At 44.5% G+C, this 20,517-nt stretch overlaps 1 protein-coding gene across 1 annotated transcript in view; it reads left to right on the forward strand.

Annotated features, from left to right (window-relative positions):
• The window catches only part of zeb1b (zinc finger E-box binding homeobox 1b), a 49,334-nt gene extending 29,604 nt beyond the window's left edge, over positions 1-19,730 (forward strand). Inside the window, exons 2-8 of the mRNA XM_044339726.1 lie at positions 4,579-4,734; positions 10,279-10,437; positions 11,576-11,778; positions 12,375-12,480; positions 12,930-14,671; positions 16,254-16,434; positions 17,164-19,730. Coding sequence (XP_044195661.1) covers positions 4,579-4,734; positions 10,279-10,437; positions 11,576-11,778; positions 12,375-12,480; positions 12,930-14,671; positions 16,254-16,434; positions 17,164-17,891 — 3,275 coding nt within the window. The 3' untranslated portion in view covers positions 17,892-19,730. The remainder of the gene's footprint in view (positions 1-4,578; positions 4,735-10,278; positions 10,438-11,575; positions 11,779-12,374; positions 12,481-12,929; positions 14,672-16,253; positions 16,435-17,163) is intronic.
• Positions 19,731-20,517: the final 787 nt, after the last annotated feature.

Below are 20,517 nucleotides of genomic sequence, written 5' to 3' on the forward strand. Positions count from 1 at the left end.
AGAAAGACTGTCTAGGATATGACTGGTCCTAGGTGTGACTTGCCTGCTCTGGAATGGTTGGCAGACACTTGTGGTGGAGACTATTTGCATTAGCTGCTAGGCAAGGCTAAACCCATGAGGAAACAGTCTCTTGGGACCCCTAGTGCCCTCTACAGCTAACTAGCTTTGTTAAGGGACACTACTATGTATTCACAGTCGCATCTCTCAACTACTGGAACCAAACAGCAACTGGCTGAGCTAAATGGCCTAGCAAGTAGGAGGAAGACTGTGAACAAGCTAACCATGAAAAATCCCCAATTCTTTTGTTTTGTTATCGGCACTTGAGTTGACCTTCCTGACTCTGTTGGAGGAAGGCTGTTGTTTTAACAAAACCAGCAGCGTTTACCTCAGTGCTGAATGAGGCGCCTCACCTTGAGACGGCATACTTGAGGTTTTGAATGGCACGGCTTTGTTTTACTTTGGTTCGAGCTGGGGTTTTTTGTAGTGGTTGGCTTCCCTGAGAAAATGGCACTGCAGAGCTGCAAGGGCAGACTCTGTGACGGCAGAGTCTGTACTCTTTGAGGATGCCTGTGGTAGTTGCGCCGCTGCCTGCCTGGCCCTGAGCTCCGAGTGAGATAAGTGGCGTACCTCAATGAGGGAGCCTGTATCAAGGCTAAATATAGAGACAGAAGAGAGGTAGAAGGGCAGACAAAAGGTTGCTGCTGCTCATGATGAGTCAATCTGTCTAATCACAAGCAGAACAACAGAAGACCTCAAAATATGTGTCAGTCAGTAGACTCAAAATTAGTAGCAGGGAGAGAACACACCCTTTGATCTGTCTCTTTAAGAGCAAAACTCAGGGAAAAGTGTTTTGGTTGGACATTCCAGACATACCTCCTACACGTTCTGGTATGGGGCTGTTGGCCTGCACATAAGACGTATAGGTTTTGGGTTCCTTACAGATGTCCTTATAGGTAATCAATCAAGATAAAAGCTTACTTCAGACGGTAATGTGTTTGTTCACAGGCTATATATGTTTCTGTGTGTCCCCATCTAAAGCTCAGTTATTAAGCCAGTCAGTCACACCTTGAGGGCCTCAAAGCACAGAGATAGCTCACTCCCACAGAGGTTGAGATACTGCCATTGCTATCTGGCAAGCCTTAGTGTATGAAAGCACAAAGCAAGCAATCTGAGGTCGTACTAATACTCCTCTACAGTGATTTTAAGTTCCTGAAATGTCTCTTATTCATACATCAGGCCAGGATCAAATAACATGAGTCTAAAAGAAGTGCCAGCAAGTTAACACAATTGCAGGAAAGTAAGTACCCATCTGTTACTGTATACTTTGAGATAACTCAAAAAACTGAATACCCAGACAGAATCTACAAATGAACCTCTGTCGAGGCACATATGGTGCTTTATATTCTGTGCCGACAGATCAGCGACAACACGTCTGACAAGGTGATCCCCTCCAATGGGGTAATGTTGGGACTGTTTTGGGAGTAACCCACCCAGTCACCCATTCCTTTGCTAGGAATTGATATAGCCTGGCAGGTGTCATAACAACACAGCCCTCTCTCCAGCAGGCGTATTTAAGTGTGGCTGACATGGACAGCCTGGCACTGTCTTTCAATAGACTCTGGGAACTTCGTAAGAGGGAAAGAGGGTGACGAGTGATGGTGAGGGTGGAGAAATACAACCTGCTTCGGCTTCAGTCATTTACCAACTACTTTGGAACTCCCAACCATTGCCAGCTACACCATGAATCTACAAGATGTGAAAACATATGTCAGCGAAGAGTAAATAACATAATGAGAACCTTTCATTTTCACACCAGCTTGTCTGGTAGCATCAATAACTATGTCAGGAATAGAAACAGATTCAGTTAAGATCAGGATGCTTTATGTCTGCCCAGGTAAAGATGGCAGTAACAGAGACAAGGCGTGCATTAATTGTGTTCTATTACCCAGATCCATATAATGTTTCTGTGTGGGAAGGTATTGTAAGGGTGTGATCTGTGGCCTGGGGTTACGGACTAACTTAAAGCCAAAACCATGGTTACAGGCTATTATTTTCTCAGGTGTTCAACACACTACAACCTATGTAGGAAAGCAAACTTTGAGAAGTAAGTTCTTCACCTCCTCCACCTACTAATGCTTTCTCTCTCAGATGCGTAGGAGTTGTCCTCCTGTTGTGTGCTAGCATGCTAGCGCTAATGAGGCCAGCTGTCCAAACGCTCAGCCGGTCAGCCAGAAGGGACTGCAGCCTTTGTTGATGCTAGGTGTTACATCTCCTGTTGGAACACACACTTTTGTTTCAACACCGCCAACCATTTGGCACAGGAAGATCATCTCTGTTCACCCCCCCACCCCCTACACACACACACACAAACACCCAACACCGCCCTCCATCCTTTACTCTTACCTCTCTCACCCCCTTTGCTTTACTTTGCAGCTCCCACTTTTATTGTCCGGCTGCTGTTGCCACCTCCTGTCTGCACACACCAGCACATTGATTTTCTCTCTACAGCTTTATAGTTGATCATTTTCTCTTGACACTGCCGGTGGAGAGTGTTGCCTTTGTAATCGCTGACCTCAGCTCCACACCTGAGTGGCTGTGGCCCTAAACAGCCTCTTAGACCGGTCCTAAAGTACCTTCTGTTTCAGCATGAAGTGTTGCGCCCTGTTTGGGCTGCTGAACGGACAATACATCACCTGGCAGAGTCACTCTGACAGAGAAGAGAGGGAGGGAAAGGGTGTGAGAGGTGGTGTAAGGCATACAAGTGGAGATGGGAACAGTCCTTAAGTACAGACTAGTTAATACAGTCCCATGATGCTATATAAATCTCATTAATTATCAGTTTATTTGAATGGAAGCTCAGCTCCATGGGTCTTTAATTGTTCTATTGGCTTACTTGTCAAGGACCTTTAACAGACGATGGTATGAAGCCTGGATAGCAATCCAGGTACAAAGGCTGTGCATCACCCCTGGCTGAGCTGAATGTATCTCTTGAAAACTACAATGTGCTTGCAATCACATCATGGTAAAGAAAAAAAAAACACATTGTATTGTGGAGGGAAAGAGAGGAAAGAGGTTGAAAATGAAATAGCTCTCCTGATGAACCCCGATAGGATTTCGCAGCTGCGGCACAGCGGTGTTGACCCCGTGAACGACTCGCCAAATAACAGTGCTTCTCCCTCCTCCTCCGCCACCTTTTATCCCTCCGCCCCCACACCTCCGTCCTCCCGCCTCCCCCTCAGCCTGAACCTTGTACGTCTACCGAGTCTGTGTGAATAGCAACCAGTTGTAATGACCTGCACAATGCAAAGAGAAAGGAAGAGACCTCGCCAAAACAATTCTCATTGATTGAAACTGTGGATCATGATTCTCCCAGATATGCCTCCTCCCGACAAAAAAGAAAAAAAACATTAGCAGCCACTTCAGAAAGAGGTGGGCGAGTGGGGTTGGGGAGAGTGAAGATATAGAGAAAATGTTGAGGTGCTTTGTACTGGCAGTGCATATTCAGTGAGTGAATGCAGGTGGTGTGTGTGTATGTGCATGCAAGCGCCGTGTTCAGTGTGTGTGATGTGAGATAAAGTAGCCGGAGAGGTAGTTTCAGTGCTGCAGCCCGGGCCCTCTGCTGACTGGGCTGCTCTCACTGGAGAATTGATTTGGCCTCCGAGAGGATCTGTAGCTCTCTCAGTGGAAGAGAGGGATGGAGGAGGAGGAGGGGAGGGGAGGAGGAGGGGGGGGGGGGGGTGCAGAAATGGAAGGAGAGTGGGTGGAAGTAACACAGGTGGAATTGAGAGATGGAGGAACAGGGTGGAAATGAAAAGAAGACACAGGAACACACACTAACACATCTGAAGCAGACAGTCGGTCAGGAAAATTTACTCCCCTTAATAACCCTCTCTGTAGGCTGGCTGTCTCTGTGTCTCCTGGCTCCTTCAGCCCATAACACAACCGACCAGGTCACACCGACTCCCACACAGCGCACACACCACTTCAGCTTGCAATCTAATGATCTCACACACCGGTATTGTATGTGTGTCTGCAAGTGTGAATTTGCTCTATTTCCTAACATAGAGCTTGTTGTTCCGGAGTTTTGGTTTTAACTGATGATTCAAATCTTTTTCAGATTTTCATTCTTATACTTTTACTACATTAAGGCTTTAAAATCGTTAGTTGTATTGTTTTTAATAGCCCCCATCCACTTTGTTCTAAGTGCCCTGGTGGTTTTATTCTCTCCTGCTTTAACAACCCACTTTCCTCACGGGGATCATTTAAAGTTTCATCTAATCTATTGAAGTTAGGCCATGGTCTGTTAATTGGTGTTTCCATCTCCATATCACCTCCTCCATCAACTATGTCCTTTAATAGTTTTGACATTTAAATGACAGTACATATATTTAACCTCTCCAACTCACAGCCTTTCACATTTAGTACTCATAATCAAGAAATGCATACAGAACAGCTCCCGTTATCTTTATAAAGGATAAAAATACTAAATGTGAGTCGCCTGTTCACTTTTCTTCAAAGACTAATTAAAGAAATAGACTCAATCTAATCAGTCATTCTTATCTCTGTCTCCTTACACAGTGACCAACTACAATAATGTGGTGGAGGCCGGCTCAGAGTCAGATGACGAGGACAAGCTCCACATCGTGGAGGAGGAAGGCAGCCTGGCGGACGGGGCCGACTGCGAAAGCACCCTGCCAGACGATGAGCACCCCAGGGAGCGCTGCTGGGACCGAGGTGAGACCAGACGTGTACTCATAGGGCGCATTATTATTATTACACATCCTCATTGAATCATGCAAATGCATACCTCATCGTCCTACCCGATGTTCACACAGCAGTGTTCTGTGACATGTTCCACTTTCTGCATTGCAGAAAAAGTTCAGCACAGGATGTAGTTTAATCTTATTTTCTGCTTTAAAATCTTATTTTCCTAAAATGTGAAAAATTATGCCAGTGGGGATAACAGCTCTTTATTCACTGCGTGCCAGAATTGTCTTTAGACAAGTGCCAGCATCTTGAAACAAGGCAAAGTGAAGTCTTTCATGCCATCATCAAAATTACATTGGAAAATTTTTACTTACATAAAAACAGCAAGTTTTGATGCCTAAGTATCTGACCTTTTAAGACATATACTTTTACAGCATTTGTCTCTTTCACTTTCAGTTCTGCTGGCCAGGCTGATTCAAATGGCAAAGTGTCTTTGAACATGAAACTCATTCTTACCTCCTCAGGATAAGAGCATTTGTTACCAATGTGTCATACACTGACTTGGTTTTTTGTTACGACATCAATTGTTGACTGCTGCTGTCTCTTTTTGACCTCAGCTGACATAATGCAGGCTAAGTTAAGAAATGTCTTGCTGACATCTGTACACAGTTAAGTACCAGGCTTTGTCTCATTGTGAAACAGAGGGTAAGGAAACAGGTACTACACACGGTGGGTTTCCAACTAAGGCAGGAAGCACGATATTAAACAAAGACAATGCCAACACAGGGAGAGACCTTCAAGTACAGAAAATAGCCTCGCCACCAAAGAGCCAGTAGAGAGGTTTATGGCACTGGTGGGCATTGGAGGGGCCACCGTGAACTTCTCTTTACCTCAAACCATGTGGAAGTGACATCAGAGACAGCCCATCCCCACAGGAAGGGCTGACGTCACACCTCCTCCTCCCTCCAAAACAACAATTGCAGGTGCTGAAGGATGTCAGTGTTTCAACCTGAGCCTACGACCTCTCTGCGCTGCGCTCCTGACCTCATGCTACATGTGCATATAAATCTGCGTGTATGTACTTGTGATGTTGTTGGGCCTGGGTCTGGGCCAAGTACAGTACGTGCAACACTGTGACAAGCCCGTATGTAACATAATTAGACACTTTAACTTGATATTGAGCCATAAGAGTATTTATTTTAGGGTGTTGCTCGGAGCAGATTTTGGCTGGAATTTTCAGCAGTGAGAGATGTGTGAGACTGAGGGGGGGGCTTTTATTTAGCAACAGGTCAAGTCAGCACATGTGATAACGTCCAGTAACCTATCACTTTCGGTTTAGGGAGGGATTTTTAAAAAAAATCCTCTCCAGTGACTTGACCTTAGTTTCAGTTCAGTCAGTTTCAGTTGCAAGGTTTCGGTTGCACATGCACGCATACATGTATACACTCAAACCGCAGACCTTTGCACAGTGTAGCCACCTATTCCCCAGACCATGCTGTCATTTTCATCACCACACTCCAGCTGTACCTCCTTGCATAAAGGGAAAGTTGGAGGAAGAATAATGTCATCGGTTTTGGCCAGGACCTGTGAACATTAAATACTTCAAAAGCATGAGTTAGACTGAAACAGCTCAGCGAGCTGGCTGCGCTCCACAGTTATGCCTGATCAGGCATATTTTATTTGGCTTTCACTCATGTGCACACACACCTCTGTTTCTTACTCTCTCACTCTTTGTAGCCTCATCTCATACATCGAGCAACATCTTTTGCTGTCACTCTGGATCGGACTGATGAAACACGGGGAAAGCCGCAGTGCCTTAAACAAACACACTTCTCTCCTCTCTCCCGCCTCCGCTCCTCCCTCTGTTGGTTTCACTCCTGAGAACAGAGAAGTCTCTGGTGCAGCCTTGAAAAGTGACCACCACCTACTAATCTTCTCCTCAACGTAGCCCAGTTTGCTTCAAATTAAAGCCTTGACACCCCTTCTCCTGGGACTGCCGCGCTCCAAAACCAAGAGGTGGTTTTTCAGCGCATTGCCATCTCTCTTTTCCTTTCCACCTTTTCTTTTTTTACACTCCCATGCTCTCTCACTGTTTCTCTTGTTCTGAATCATTCCTCTTGATTATATGGTATCATGGGCCCCCTGCTCGCTGTCATTACTCATTCACTCCTAAATGATTATGTAGTGGTGGAGCAGCCCAGTGTTGGTGCAGCAAACTGCAGCCTGCTCTCCTCTAAGAACAGGCTGTCTAACTTCAGGGGAGGAAAAGGTAGAGAGAGCGTTGACCTGGGAGGGCTCTCTCCTTTATATTTGATGAGTTGTAGAGCATGATTACATGGGCAGGGTGGAGCTGGAGAGCTTTGATATCATGAGGCTGCGAAGGCACTTAATGACAGCAAAAGGCTGGGTTTAACTGCATGGAAATATAGGCTAAGACCTTCAGAAGATGATCTGGTTGTACGTTGAGTGTGTTTGATCAGCACTAATACTGTACTGCATTATTCCAGCAAGCAGTCAAGTTGCAAGGCTCTCTTGCACAGTGACGCTTATTGTATATACACTATTTCTTCACTGTTGGCCTGAGATGCAGTGATGATATTTGATGTTCCTTAAAATTGGTCTCAAATCCATTTGGATCATTTGTGCAGCAGGGATTCTGTAGACACACAGGAACACCTACATTCCTGCGTGCATTATGTCATGATGTGATGTTAAAACTGAGCCACCCTTCTGCACAGGAAAGGAAGAATCTCCAGAGAACTGGGAAGACAGTCCAGTGGAGACACACAAAGCAACAATTTAATAGCATGAAGCCAAGGATAAACAAATCATCCTAGATTTGGAAATACATGCTATAGTTACTCTCTGATTTACTTCCTGTTGATGAACGATAAAAGTGTAACATCTTTATGAATGATTGTGGAACGTTTGAGCTGTTTGTGCAAATCCTTATCACTGAGGAGACGATATAAATCTAAAAAGGGTTCTGGATGCACGACCACAGGAAGCAGTGGAGGCAAAGGTCAGCCAGGAAGTGCATCATGGGATACCGTAGTATCATGTTGCAGAGAGGTGGGCAGAGAGGGATGAGAGGAGCGAGGGGAAGAGAAGAGAGTGGGTGGTCTGGTGATTTTGCTCTAAGACGTAGTTATGTTACACTGTGAAATAAATACTGAACAAACTACTTTTTTTAAATTGCAACTGCAACAGAACGTCCTGTGACAGCCTCACAGGGTGTGCGTTTTGGGGCTTTTTTAAGTGATTTTCCACTTGTGCAATGGTGCGTTCACATCCCTGCGTCAGCACATAAATGGCTTGTGTGATGTTTCATGTCAGGGGAGCAGCCTGATAACACGGAGCCGCCTCAGCGTGGCTGTGAACCCTTCTGGCCTTGCTCTGTAAAGAGAAGAGACACACACACACACACACACACACACACACAGACAAGGAGTGAAAACAACAGCTTGTCATACCTTTGCACCACAGACCCCCAGCTGGGACTGTACTTCACGCACATGCTCAAAATTTAGTAGCCTAGAGGTGTGTTTGAGTGTTTGGATGCTGCCTTTGAGCAGAGGATGGGAGCCAAACAATGTCAGATCAACACTTGCAGCCCCACATGCAGCACATGGTTTTCAATGTCTTGTCAACAGCCAACAGAACTTAAATATAAGACAACTAATTTAGGGCTGCAACAAACTAAAAAAATTATTTTCAATCTGCTGCGATCAATCTTCTGATTATTTTCTAAATAATAAATTAATTTGTCAGTCTGTTAAATGTTAAAAACTGCCATTTACAATTTCTCAGAGCTCAGAGTGATGTCTACACTTTGCTTGTTTTGTGCAACCAACAGTCCAAATGTTTTAATTTACTGTCACAGTTGACAAAGACAAGCAGCAAATCCTCACATTTAAGAAGCTGAATAGAAGATATTTGGCCTTTTTGCTTGAAAAATGATCTAAACAATTAAATGAGTGTCAAAATTAATGCAGATTAATTTTCTGTCGATTGACTATTTAATTAATAGACTAATTGTTTCAGGTCTAAATCAGTTTAAAGGAATGCTTTGACATTCTCATTCAACTCTTGAAAACAAAATGAATAAGGGTATTTCCCAAATTGTGAAACTATTTTTTTTTTTTTTTTAAGATTGTAAAAAACATGTCTGGGGTGTTTTTTGATGCTGTTGAGGTCATGGGAGAAGAGCTGTGTTATATGATGTCTTCCTGACCTTCCACTGTGGGATGAGAATTCCTCAACTCGACTTTCTCAGCACCTGCTGTTGGCTCCTGCTTTACATACCCACACATATGTTCACCAACAGACAACCTCTTTCTCTGGATTATGTCTCGCGGGTTTGTTATGGGGCGGGAGGGTTTCTTCCAATGATCTTTAATAACCATAGCAACAAATGTCTGCACTCATATTGTTTCATGGCTTTGTTAAGGTGCGCCAGAGGAAGTACTGCTGTATGTAAGAGTACTGGTATTCACTGTGCGTCGGTGAGTCATGAAGTGCTACACCTGTTCCCATCTCTGTGGAGAACACAGCTGGCCCTGTCTTTCAACACACACACAATTCACAAAACACAATACTCAAATCTCCACCAAGCAAGGGAGTGCTTAAATCTATCCTCAAAACATCTGCCCAGTGAACATCACCGCAGTGTCTACAGTACGCTAACTTTGCTTTTAGCTAATAGCTCAGCCTTCTAATTACTCTGCAATGATACACATAAGCACACTGACATATCCATAGAGGAATAACGCTGGGTTTAATCGTGGACACTTTATACTTGGTTCCGGTATCCACTTCAGGAAGCTCTGAGAGAGCAGAGATGGAAAAAGGGAAGGAAGGTTTCGTGCATCTTAAACTCCATCCTCAGGTTACACTTCCTATAAGCCACAGCTCGGTAATTAGTGCTCGTTAGGCTAGCTAGCCAGGCTCATGTGATGTGGAGGAGGAACGCGCTTGGCTCCCACGTGCAGATTCTCATTTGCTGGGATATTAAGCACAGTCCGAAGGCCAAGCCTCTCTAGAGAGCAGACCATGATGTGTGTGTGTGTGTGTGTGTGTGTTTGTGTATGTGCATCCGTTCCAGCATGATATCTATCCACTGTGATACATCAGGACAAGATTCATCACCTAATTATCAGTCCCAGTCTCATCAAGTACCTTACCTAACACTGTGAATAGAGGCTCGCCATTCAATTCTTACAAAGAGCTCAATGCTCATACGGTAGCCTGTGGCCTTTGATGCTAATTAGTTTTCTCATCCTATTGCGAACAAAAGCATTCAGGATGTTTGTTTTTTCCCCTGGCGCCGCACACCTCGTTCCATGCTGGTGAACATGTCATGATCAAGGGCTTGGGCTGTACGATCCGGTTCAACTATAATGACACTCACTGTGACATTATTGGATTATCACATTTCATATACAAAGGTTATGGTTTCACATGCACAGCATACATCAATAGAAAAAAACATGCAAGTCTTGAAACACAGGATAATCAATAGTACCTTTTTGCAGGCATGACTCTAATTAGCATGTGTTTGTCCCCTCACAGTGAAGGAGGATTGTGCGTCGGACGGTGAGGATGACAGCACAGATGCCTTGGTGGAGGAGATGCTCCAGCAAGGAGACACCGCCGTCATCTACCCAGAGGCCCCGGAGGACGAGCCACAACGCCACGGCACCCCCGACGCCAGCATCCATGACGAGAACGGTACAGGACTTCACCAAGAAGAAGCTCTCTCACACTATAAAAATATTCTTATTAGTTATTTTCATGTGGATGTCCATTTCCAGATATACTGTAAGATACTTGAACTAATTGCTGGAAATTTTATTCATATCATATCAAGAAAGGTGGAGAGTCACAATAGCATACACACACACACACACACTAAAACACCCAGCAGTATTTCCACCCGAGAGCTCTCAGTCACACTATTACTGCATCTACCCAGTAATTACTTGCCCCCTGGGGATGGCTTTACCTGCTCCCTGTCTCACCTCAGGTGTTAACTCCACCCCATTAACGCCACTCTCCGACATCATTACACACAGCGCTATTTGTTAAGTGCAGCACACTGGGGCCTTTATGGCTCCTGGGCTTTTGGCTTTTACCTGCTACCACAGAGAGGAAAAAAGAGAGGGAGGCAGGAGGGAGAGAGGGATGAGGGGAGGGGGGGGGAGTTAGGGGAGGAAGAGAAACAGCAACACCTGAGTAAATTTGTCACGTCTGTGCGAGCTCTGACTCACACCTACCTGTGCGATAATGTGTGTGCATTCCCATCCCGAGGCCCTCACCTGTCTCGCAGGGGAACTTAATACATCACCTGTTAACGAAGTAATGCTTTACCTGTGTGGGAGTTGGGCAACTGAGACCCTCTGCTGCTAACCAGCCAGGATCCTGGCAGGCGGCTGTTGTTTATCAAGCTCACTTTTCCTTACATGTGTGGGTGTTTTTGAAATGCTTCTAATGCATAATAGGCAATTAAAATGGTGAAAGGCTTGTGAAAGCTGTAATCGCCGAGCTTTGTTTCAGCAAGAAGGACAAAAGCAAAAATAAAATCCAGTCCTCTAAAGGATTTTTTTTTATGAAGACAAGAAGGTGTTACTATGGTTCAGTAATCAGCTTTTATCCATTTGGTTACCTGGGTGCTGTTTACCTGTGGGGGAGGATCTCTCAGTGATTGGTGAAATAGCAGAGGAGTGTTACTGTGGCAGGCCATGTGTAACATCAAAGAGCTCTCTCTATTGACCATGTGTTTTTAACCCCTTCTTTTCCTTCCCCCCTCCGCTCTCACATATGTCATTACAACACTCTCTTCTCTCTCTTTTGTTTTTTTGTCACCCAGGAACTCCAGATTCATTCTCTCAGCTGCTCACCTGTCCCTACTGCGCACGCGGCTACAAGCGTTACAGCTCCCTGAAGGAGCACATCAAGTATCGGCACGAGAAAACCGAGGAATGCTTCAGCTGCCCCGAGTGCAGCTACACCTTTGCACACCGCTCTCAACTGGAGAGACATATGACAGCCCACAAGCCCGGACGGGATCAGGTAAGAACTGATTGACAACATAGTCAGAACCGGAGAACTGGTATCTTCTAATGTTCTAATGATTTAAACATTTTTTCAGTAAGTGAAAGTTTTTAGCAAATGCCCCTTTATTGGATATAATACTTAATGCAGCTGGATGCTTTGTGAATCCTTAAATCCTATTTTAAGAACATCATGAAGTATATTCATTGTGCAAGAATGAATGAAAGCAGGTATCAGCTAATCAGCATTTATATATTTCTTTATCTTATTAAACATGTTCTCTGCCTCAGTTTAATGTTCTAATATGTATGTGCATCAGTCTACACTAAACATTTTCATTTTCAAATACTCAGTGCAGCTGGATTACTTGTGATTTGTTTCAGTAGCATTCTACTTGTAATTACTGTACATGCTGACAATGTGATTCTAAATTATGCAGCCCTACACGGAAGCTCGGTTGCGTTTCTTCAGCGGCTCACTTCCAAACATGATAAATAAACATGAACTTTTGCCCTCGATTGATTAATGACATTGTGACATGAATTAGTAGCAGTTCAAAGGTTGTGTTTTCATTGTGTATCTCACTGAATGACCCCTCTCCCCTCATCTGACAGAGACACATCACACAGTCGGGAGGCAATCGTAAATTCAAGTGCACTGAATGTGGCAAAGCATTTAAATACAAGCACCATCTGAAGGAGCACCTACGCATCCACAGCGGTGAGTGGTCAACTCCAATCACCATGGCAGCGCGTGTGTGTGTGTGTACATGTGAGCAGGTCTAGTGTATATGTCTGTGCCATGATTCTCTTTTGGTCACAGATGTTTAGGTCTCCATTGAAAACATATTTGTGTTTTATTTATGTTTTAGCCAATTCCCTGTATTTAGATATCCTTGATCGTATTTCAATCCATTGTGTGCTCTTCCTTAATGTGCCATAATTGTGTTTCTTTTGGCATTATGGGACAAGAATTAGAGAGGGGCATTTCCCAATGGTACCATTACATCAGCATTTAAGCATCATTGAAATGCATTAGAGCTTTTTTCTGCCTTACCGCTCATAGCGTAGCTTGCTCATTTAGCTTCATTCACTAATGGAAATCTGTTTCTCTCTCTCCCACCACCTTTTTCTTTCTCTCTCTGTTATACACCTTGTGTTTCTATACAGGAGAAAAACCCTATGAGTGCTCCAACTGCAAGAAGCGGTTCTCCCACTCGGGCTCATATAGCTCCCACATCAGCAGTAAGAAGTGCATCAGCCTCATCTCAGTTAACGGCAAACCACGCTTGGGCAACAGCAAAACCCAGACCCAGGGTCCAACACCAATCCTTCCCACATCACCCTCTGTCCTCCGCACCCAGATCAGGGAGAAGCTGGAGCACAGCAAACCCCTACAGGAGCAGCTGCCCCTCAACCAGATCAAGAACGAGCCTGTGGACTACGAGTACAAGCCGACGGTAATGACGTCTCCAGCTGTGGCTGGCATGAATGGTGGGGTTTTCAACGGAGGTGCTGCAGCTCCCCTGCATGGCACAGTGCAGGCGGTGGTCCTGCCCACTGTGGGGCTGGTGTCGCCCATCAGCATCAACCTAGCAGACCTGCAGAATGCCCTCAAAGTGGCGGTGGATGGTAACGTCATTCGCCAGGTGCTGGAAAGCAATGCCAAAGGCCAGGGGCAGGTGAACTCTGGGTTAACCACTGGAACGCTCCACCCCACGCAGCAGCAACTCATCTCAGCCATCAGTCTGCCTATTGTGGGTCAGGATGGAAATGCAAAAATCATTATAAACTACAGTTTGGACCCCAACCAGGGCCAGCTCACAGCCCAAAACCTGAAGAAAGAGCCTGAGCCAATCTCACCAACTCAGCTCACTGAGACCTACAAGTCCCAGAAACTCCCAGAAGATCTTACCATCAGGGGCACCAGGCCCACTGAGACTAAAGAAGAGGAAAAGACCACTAAGACTTGTCTCCTGTGTGATAACTGTCCCGGTGGGCTGGAAGCACTCCATGCCCTCAAGCACTGCAAGAAGGATGTTCTCAAGCTGAACGGAGCAGGCCTGGATAAGTCTGAGTCTGCTGTTGCTGCCCTGCTGTCAGAGGGAGGACTTTGCAACCAGCCCAAGAACCTCTTGTCTTTGCTCAAGGCCTACTTTGCCTTGAACGCAGAGCCCACCAAGGATGAGCTGGCCAAGATCTCTGATTCAGTTAGCCTGCCAATCCATGTGGTCAAGAAGTGGTTTGACAAAATGCAGGAAGGTCAGATATCACTAGGTGCCCCAACACCTCCTTCAGAGGAAGAAGATACCTGTGATGCTAACAGTGTGGTGTCTCTGGTCCCAGGAAAGGACATGGCCACTATGAGCCCTTCGGTGACCCAGGACAGCCCTACAGAAGCAACCCCAGCTGAGGTCAATGGCTCTCACAGCTCCCCGGCCTCCCCCTCACCACTAAACCTGACAGCTGACGGTCCTGTCCCAGCCCAGCCCCCCCAGAGCACTGAGGGACCCCTAGACCTGTCGCTGCCAAAGCCCGACAGAGAGGAAGTAGAGAGAGCGGTGACTAAAGCCTGTGTTTACCCCTCCCCTTCCTCTGGCTCTACCAATCAGGATGAACCTCTGAATTTAACTTGCACAAAGAAACAGGCATCGCCACTCTCAGCCATAGGCAGCCGCCCTATTGCAATGTACACCAGCCAGCCAAGTGCCAATCCCCTCAACATAGTGACCACTCAGCTCCCCACTCTGGTGACTATTGCTGACCAGGGCCGCATGCAATGTCTAAGGGCGCTAACCACCAACAACAAACAGACTATCTTGATCCCGCAGCTGGCTTACACTTATACCACTACAGCTAACAGCCCTGCTGGGACAGAGACACAGGAAACCATCCACCTCAACGGCATAAAGGTGTGCACCATTTAGGCCCCCAAACAGTTGGGCTTTCCTGTCTTTGTTAAAATAATTTTGTGAAATACTCCTATCCGCATTCTTGTTGAGATCGAAGATCGATACTACTCAACAGGAGCCACTTGGCTTAGCTTAGCACAAAGACTTGAAACAGTGGGAAACAGCTAGCCTGGCTCTGGTCTGAAAGTATTATATAATATCTTTGTCTGTTTAAACCATGCACAAATCTAAGTATAAAAATGACATCTCATGGTACCATTTCTTGGTAGTTTGCAGTGACTTCCAGGAGTCTTGTTGTCACTGTGAGTTTATCAGGCAACAAGCTGAGACTCCATATGAGATCATAATTGATGAGCTTCAGAGGTGTTGTTAGATGTATTTCATTACCTTTGGACAGAGCCAGGCTAGCTGTTTCCTACTGTTTAAAGTCTTTGTGCAAAGCTAAGCTAAGTAGCTGCTGGCAGTTGCTTTATATTTACTGTACAAATATGAGAGTGGTATCAATCTTCTGATCTAACTCTGGGCTCGAAAGACAGTAAGCATAATGCCTAAAATGTCAGTCCATTACTTTAATTCACCCTGTCTGTTCTCATCAGTTACTTTGTGGCCTTCTGTATAAACTATTCATTTTTCACAGCTCTGTTAGTTTCTTCAACTTTTTAGAGTCAGTTTTTTATCCCTGTAGTTTCTCTGGAGGTCAGCCTCAGTAAACAGGTTAAACTTATTCTTATTTGTAAACCAACTGATTTACAGATAGCAAAGAATTCAGTGTCTAACCCAGTAGCCATGTTGAGAAGAATCAAGTTGGCTTATCTCTTTTTGAAGTGATCAGTCAAAAAGCCCCAGTCTAGATCATTACTCCTTATTGTTCAAAACCACTAGAACATGATAGATAGTGTGAAACCATCCAAAATCTAATCAATAAGTCATATATAGAAATGTCAGAATTCAGCTCTTTGTAAAAATGATAGCCCTTAATAGTTCTTCATTGTGCAGACACCTAATGGGCCTGTAATGATGGATGTAGATCTCTGTGGGTATGTGAATGATCTTCCTGGGCTGTCACCCAGAGGACATGAGGCTGCACTTTACTGCAGAGACCCATATTGATCTGCTGGAATCTGTTTAAACGCCGCACCTCTGCCTGCCTCATTGATTTATTGTTGTTGTATTATACTTTCGTGTTAAGTGGATTGGCATAGACCTGCCTTGTAAAAAAGAGCCCTGTGTATATATCTGCTCCTTAATAATGTCTCACATGCTCTTTCACTGCATCAGTGGATGAATTTTAGCGGCTCAGGGACACCACAGAGCTAGAGTAGGTGTGCTCGTAAGTGAAGAGTGTGGTTATCTGTCACGCCAAGGAAAGGACTAGTAAAGTCAAAAAGTGAGTGTGATTTTAATTTCACAGCCGCCTCCAGAGACAGCTATGAGTAGGATATGACACAGTTTGGCCTATTGTATCATTTCCTGCAATTTACACACACACTCATTCATTGTCTTTTTGCAGAAAAACAAACAGAAAAAACTCACTTTGAATTCCCAACATATTAATACATCCATGATTTCTCATATTCTCCAGGAGGAGAAGCCGGACACGGGTTCAGAGGGCGTATCCACCGTGGAGGAGCACAACGACTCCGACTCGGGCCCTCCGAGGAAGAAGATGAAGAAGACGGACAGCGGCATGTACGCCTGCGACCTGTGCGACAAGATCTTCCAGAAGAGTAGCTCGCTGCTCAGACACAAATACGAACACACAGGTAAATTGAAACTCTCATGTGTTTCCCAGACCTACATGCAAAACCAGCCAACAATCACAGATGGACTAACATGAAAAAAACAGAACCGGAACATGTCTCACCATCACTCACTGTTGGGTCCTGGGAAAGATGAGTCAGAGTACAAGTGAAGGGGGATTTTCAGCTACAGCGTAAAGAAGGGTGGACACCTCCATTCCAGCAGGTATTACTCAACATGCACAGAAGAGGTCTGAGAATTTCTTTCCGCCAACTCCCCACCTCTGCATTGCCAGCTTCTCATGTGTAGTACCAAATGTTGCAACAGGCGAGCTCTGGTAGTGATTTGGATTGCTCGGAGATGATGATGCCGTGGCCAAGCGCAGGTCAATGCTCTCAGAGGCGTTTTAGTTTTTTCTTTATTACTCTGATACCTGGCTAGCAACCATCACTTTCAGCTCCAAATGACTTCATCCTAGGTGAAACTAGCTGCTCCCTGCCTGGATAAAGTTTCCTTGAAGGTTTTCGAGCTCAATTGTTGAGATTTTGTTGTATTGTTTTGAAATCTTCACCTTGGATACATTGATGATAGATATTGTTAGGCCTTCTCAAGCTTTGGCACAATATGGGGGATTCAGTGCAATTGCACTTGCGTGTTTATTGTTTTCCTCCCATGTCTGTGCTTTTTTACCCAACATCATTTTCGTGTTTCTGAAATATGTTGACGCGTATTTATTTTCTTTATCTCTGCAGGGAAGCGACCTCATGAGTGCGGCATCTGCACCAAGGCCTTCAAACACAAACACCACTTGATCGAACACATGCGACTCCACTCCGGGGAGAAGCCGTACCAGTGCGACAAGTGCGGCAAGCGCTTCTCCCATTCGGGCTCCTACTCCCAGCACATGAACCACCGCTACTCCTACTGCAAGAAGGAGACGCAGAGCCAAGGAGAGGGCAGGGAGAGCCCTGAGGTGGACGGCGAAGCCCAGGCCGAGCTGGAGGCACTGAGCCAGGCGCTGCCTCTGCGCCTGGCTCCCTCCCAGCTGGACTCGGACGAGCGAGGGAGCAGCACCAGAGAGGACGAGGAGAGCGAGGAGTATGAGGAGGAGGAGGAAGAAGGTGCAGTTGACATGGATGACATCCAGGTGGTGCAGATAGGAGACGAAGGAGGGGATGAGGAGGAGGAGGAAGAGATGGAGACTGTAGTGGTGGAGGGAGGAGAGGTGGAGAAGACAGAGATAGAGTTGAACGAGGAGGAAGAGGAGGCTGACACAAGGCAGGAGGAGGTGCTCGGGAGCGATAAGGAGGAGGAGGAAGTCAAGGTGGAAGGAGGAGAGGCGATGGATACAGAAGAAGGGTTGACGGAAGAGGGAAAAGCAGAGGAGGAGGTCACGGAGGAGAGCGGAGGCGAAACAAACAGGAACACAGTTTCTGAAGACGAGAACCAGACGCTGCAGGAGAAAGGAGATACTGACTAACAGAGGAATCCGACTCCTCCATGAGACGCAATCAGATTCCTCCTCTCCCCGCACAGAGGAAGAACGCTGGAGATGATGTCTGGTTCCTCTTGACAGTTTGTTTCAGTTCACTACTGTGTAGAAATCCAGGTGTGCCTGAAAAAATACTAGTGACTTTTCCACAGGAGATCAATTTCTCACTGTTAGAAAAATCCATTTGTAAAGAAAAAGATGAAGACGAACATGAATTTTAACAAACGAAGGAAATGCATTATACAGACTTTGGAAGCTAGAGCCGACACGTTTTAGATAATGTTTTATTACTAAAACACCTTGGGTCATTTCTTTTTATCAGTGTTACTAATTTTATCACTCATATTTTAACCTTTAAAAGCTGTACAGTTGGGAGATATTTCTATACCTTTTTATTGCCAATGAACAAAAAAAGTCAGTATTTTATTAAGTTGGAAGGAAAATAAGAAAAATCCTGTGCACTACAAGTGGCTTGGTTTACCTATGGATTGAGCAGTTGAGTTGTGTTGTCTACCCTTCAGTATTACCGCACTAGAGATACCACGCCATCACGCTAGCAGATGTTAGCATTACATTTCTTTTTGCTGTTATTTTGATTGGATTGTGAGCCTTAAGAAGAAAAACAACGGAGAGCGGACGGGTCTTTTCAGCCATTTAGTTTCTTTCAGACTCATTTTTGTCAATGTTTCTTTTAGAAATCAGTGTTTTAAAGAAATAGTTTGACATTTTGAGAAATAAGCTGCTTTCTTGATGAGAGTCAGATGAGGAGATTGATACCACTCTTTGTACAGAGTATCAATCTTCTTTTCAACTCGAAGCAAGAGAGTGACTAAGCAAAGCCAAAATGTCAAACTATTGTTCAATCAATGTTCAGAGCAAGCAGAAAGGGGATGTAGAAAACGTTTTGACCCTCACTATACCCCTCCCACCCCCCCCACCCACTCCGAGCCTTATGCAAAAAATCAAACAAAAAGAGAGACATGCATATCAAAAGTGCCATTGAATACTGCTGTTGAAGCTTAGCAGCTATGATCAGGTATTGCCGGGTCCCAGATCAACCAATAAGCCGGAAATACTGTTGACTTTGGCTCGCCACCACACCTGAGAGAGTAGAATCTAGCCTACCACATATTCATGTACCATAGTTTTTAGATAAGTTGCTTTTATTTCTAATCTGAGCGACTAAAATTACAATGCACATGTTTTCAAACGGATGATGATGATGAAGTATGATTTCTAATTGTTAACTGTGTCCTGCCTTTTTCGAAGCTTATTCAGTGCACTTGTTTAACACACCATGAAACGCTCAGATGTCTCTTCAGGTAACAAAATGTAGGTAAATATGAATCCCATGAGTTTAATTCAACAATGTTTTTACCTGTCAGTATTATTTTTTTTTGTCTTTTGTTGTTTTATGTTCTGTTTCAGTGTGTGTACTGTATGTTTTCAGCAATTGCAGTATTATCCCCTCCCCCAACGAGATGGGTATGTCTGTTTAGTCATAGAGAACTTTTATATTTATGTGTCTTATTTTTTATATTTCTTTATGGTTATTTATTACACTATGTAGTGTACAATACTGTAGTTTGTATTAATACGATAATATATTTTAGTATGGAAAAAAAAAGATTCAAAGGCAAATAACTACAAGCCTGGAAAAATGAGACTCCGGCATACTGAAGTATGTTTTTCGAACAAATAAATGATGTTTTTCCTCGGGAAAAAAGAAACTCGCACCCTGCAAGCCTGAAAATTGGAACCTGTGACCTCTCTGCATCCATTCTCATGTTAGTTTAGTTTTCTTTCCCCTCTCTAATATGAAGCTACTGAACTTTTGAAAAATAATTGTATGTCTAATAGCATGAGTGTGCTGTTGTATTGAAGGATGATCCTTAACCACACAAACTGTCCTTTTGCCAAGCCAAAATAATATTGATGTATGTTCTTATGTTTTTATTTGTGCCAATTTGTTACTTTATATGTCAGTGTCAAGACCACGCCCACTTTTATATGCTCCTCCCCCCCTTTAACACCCTCATCTTTTTTTATAGTGATTGTTTTTGTTTGTTTTCTTTTTTGTTCGTTTTTTATGACTCCCCATCTCACAATAAAATACATGAATTACAAGCTGCTGGATTTGTGATGATATTGTTATTGAGACATTAAATTAATGCTTGCACTCAAAAACGAGAAAGCAATATGTCAGGAAACAGGAAACAGGAAATACACTTATTCACTTTCTTGCTGTGAGTCAGATAAGATCAATTTCTCTCTACAGAGAGTGTGGTATCAATCTTCTCATCTAACCCTTGTCAAGAAAGTAAATAAGCTTATTTCCCAAAATGTCAAACTGGTCTTTTAAACTACACTACATCATATGACTATGTGAATAAAAGTCTTGCCCTCACCCCTCAGTGATCAGTCAGAAACCCCCTTTCAATCCAGTCTGCCTGTTAGCAGCCCTGCCCAAGGTCAACCCTATTGATCCAGATTAGGTTTCCAGAAGGGCCGACCCTCCTCCTGCCACCCACACCCCACATCCAGCCCCTCCACCACCAGCATGAATTAGTAATGGAATGGACTAAAAATCCATAGTCTGTTGAGGAGCTGAAAA

Source organism: Thunnus albacares, chromosome 21 (assembly GCF_914725855.1).
Source record: "Thunnus albacares chromosome 21, fThuAlb1.1, whole genome shotgun sequence".
Classification (NCBI taxonomy): Eukaryota; Metazoa; Chordata; class Actinopteri; order Scombriformes; family Scombridae; genus Thunnus; species Thunnus albacares.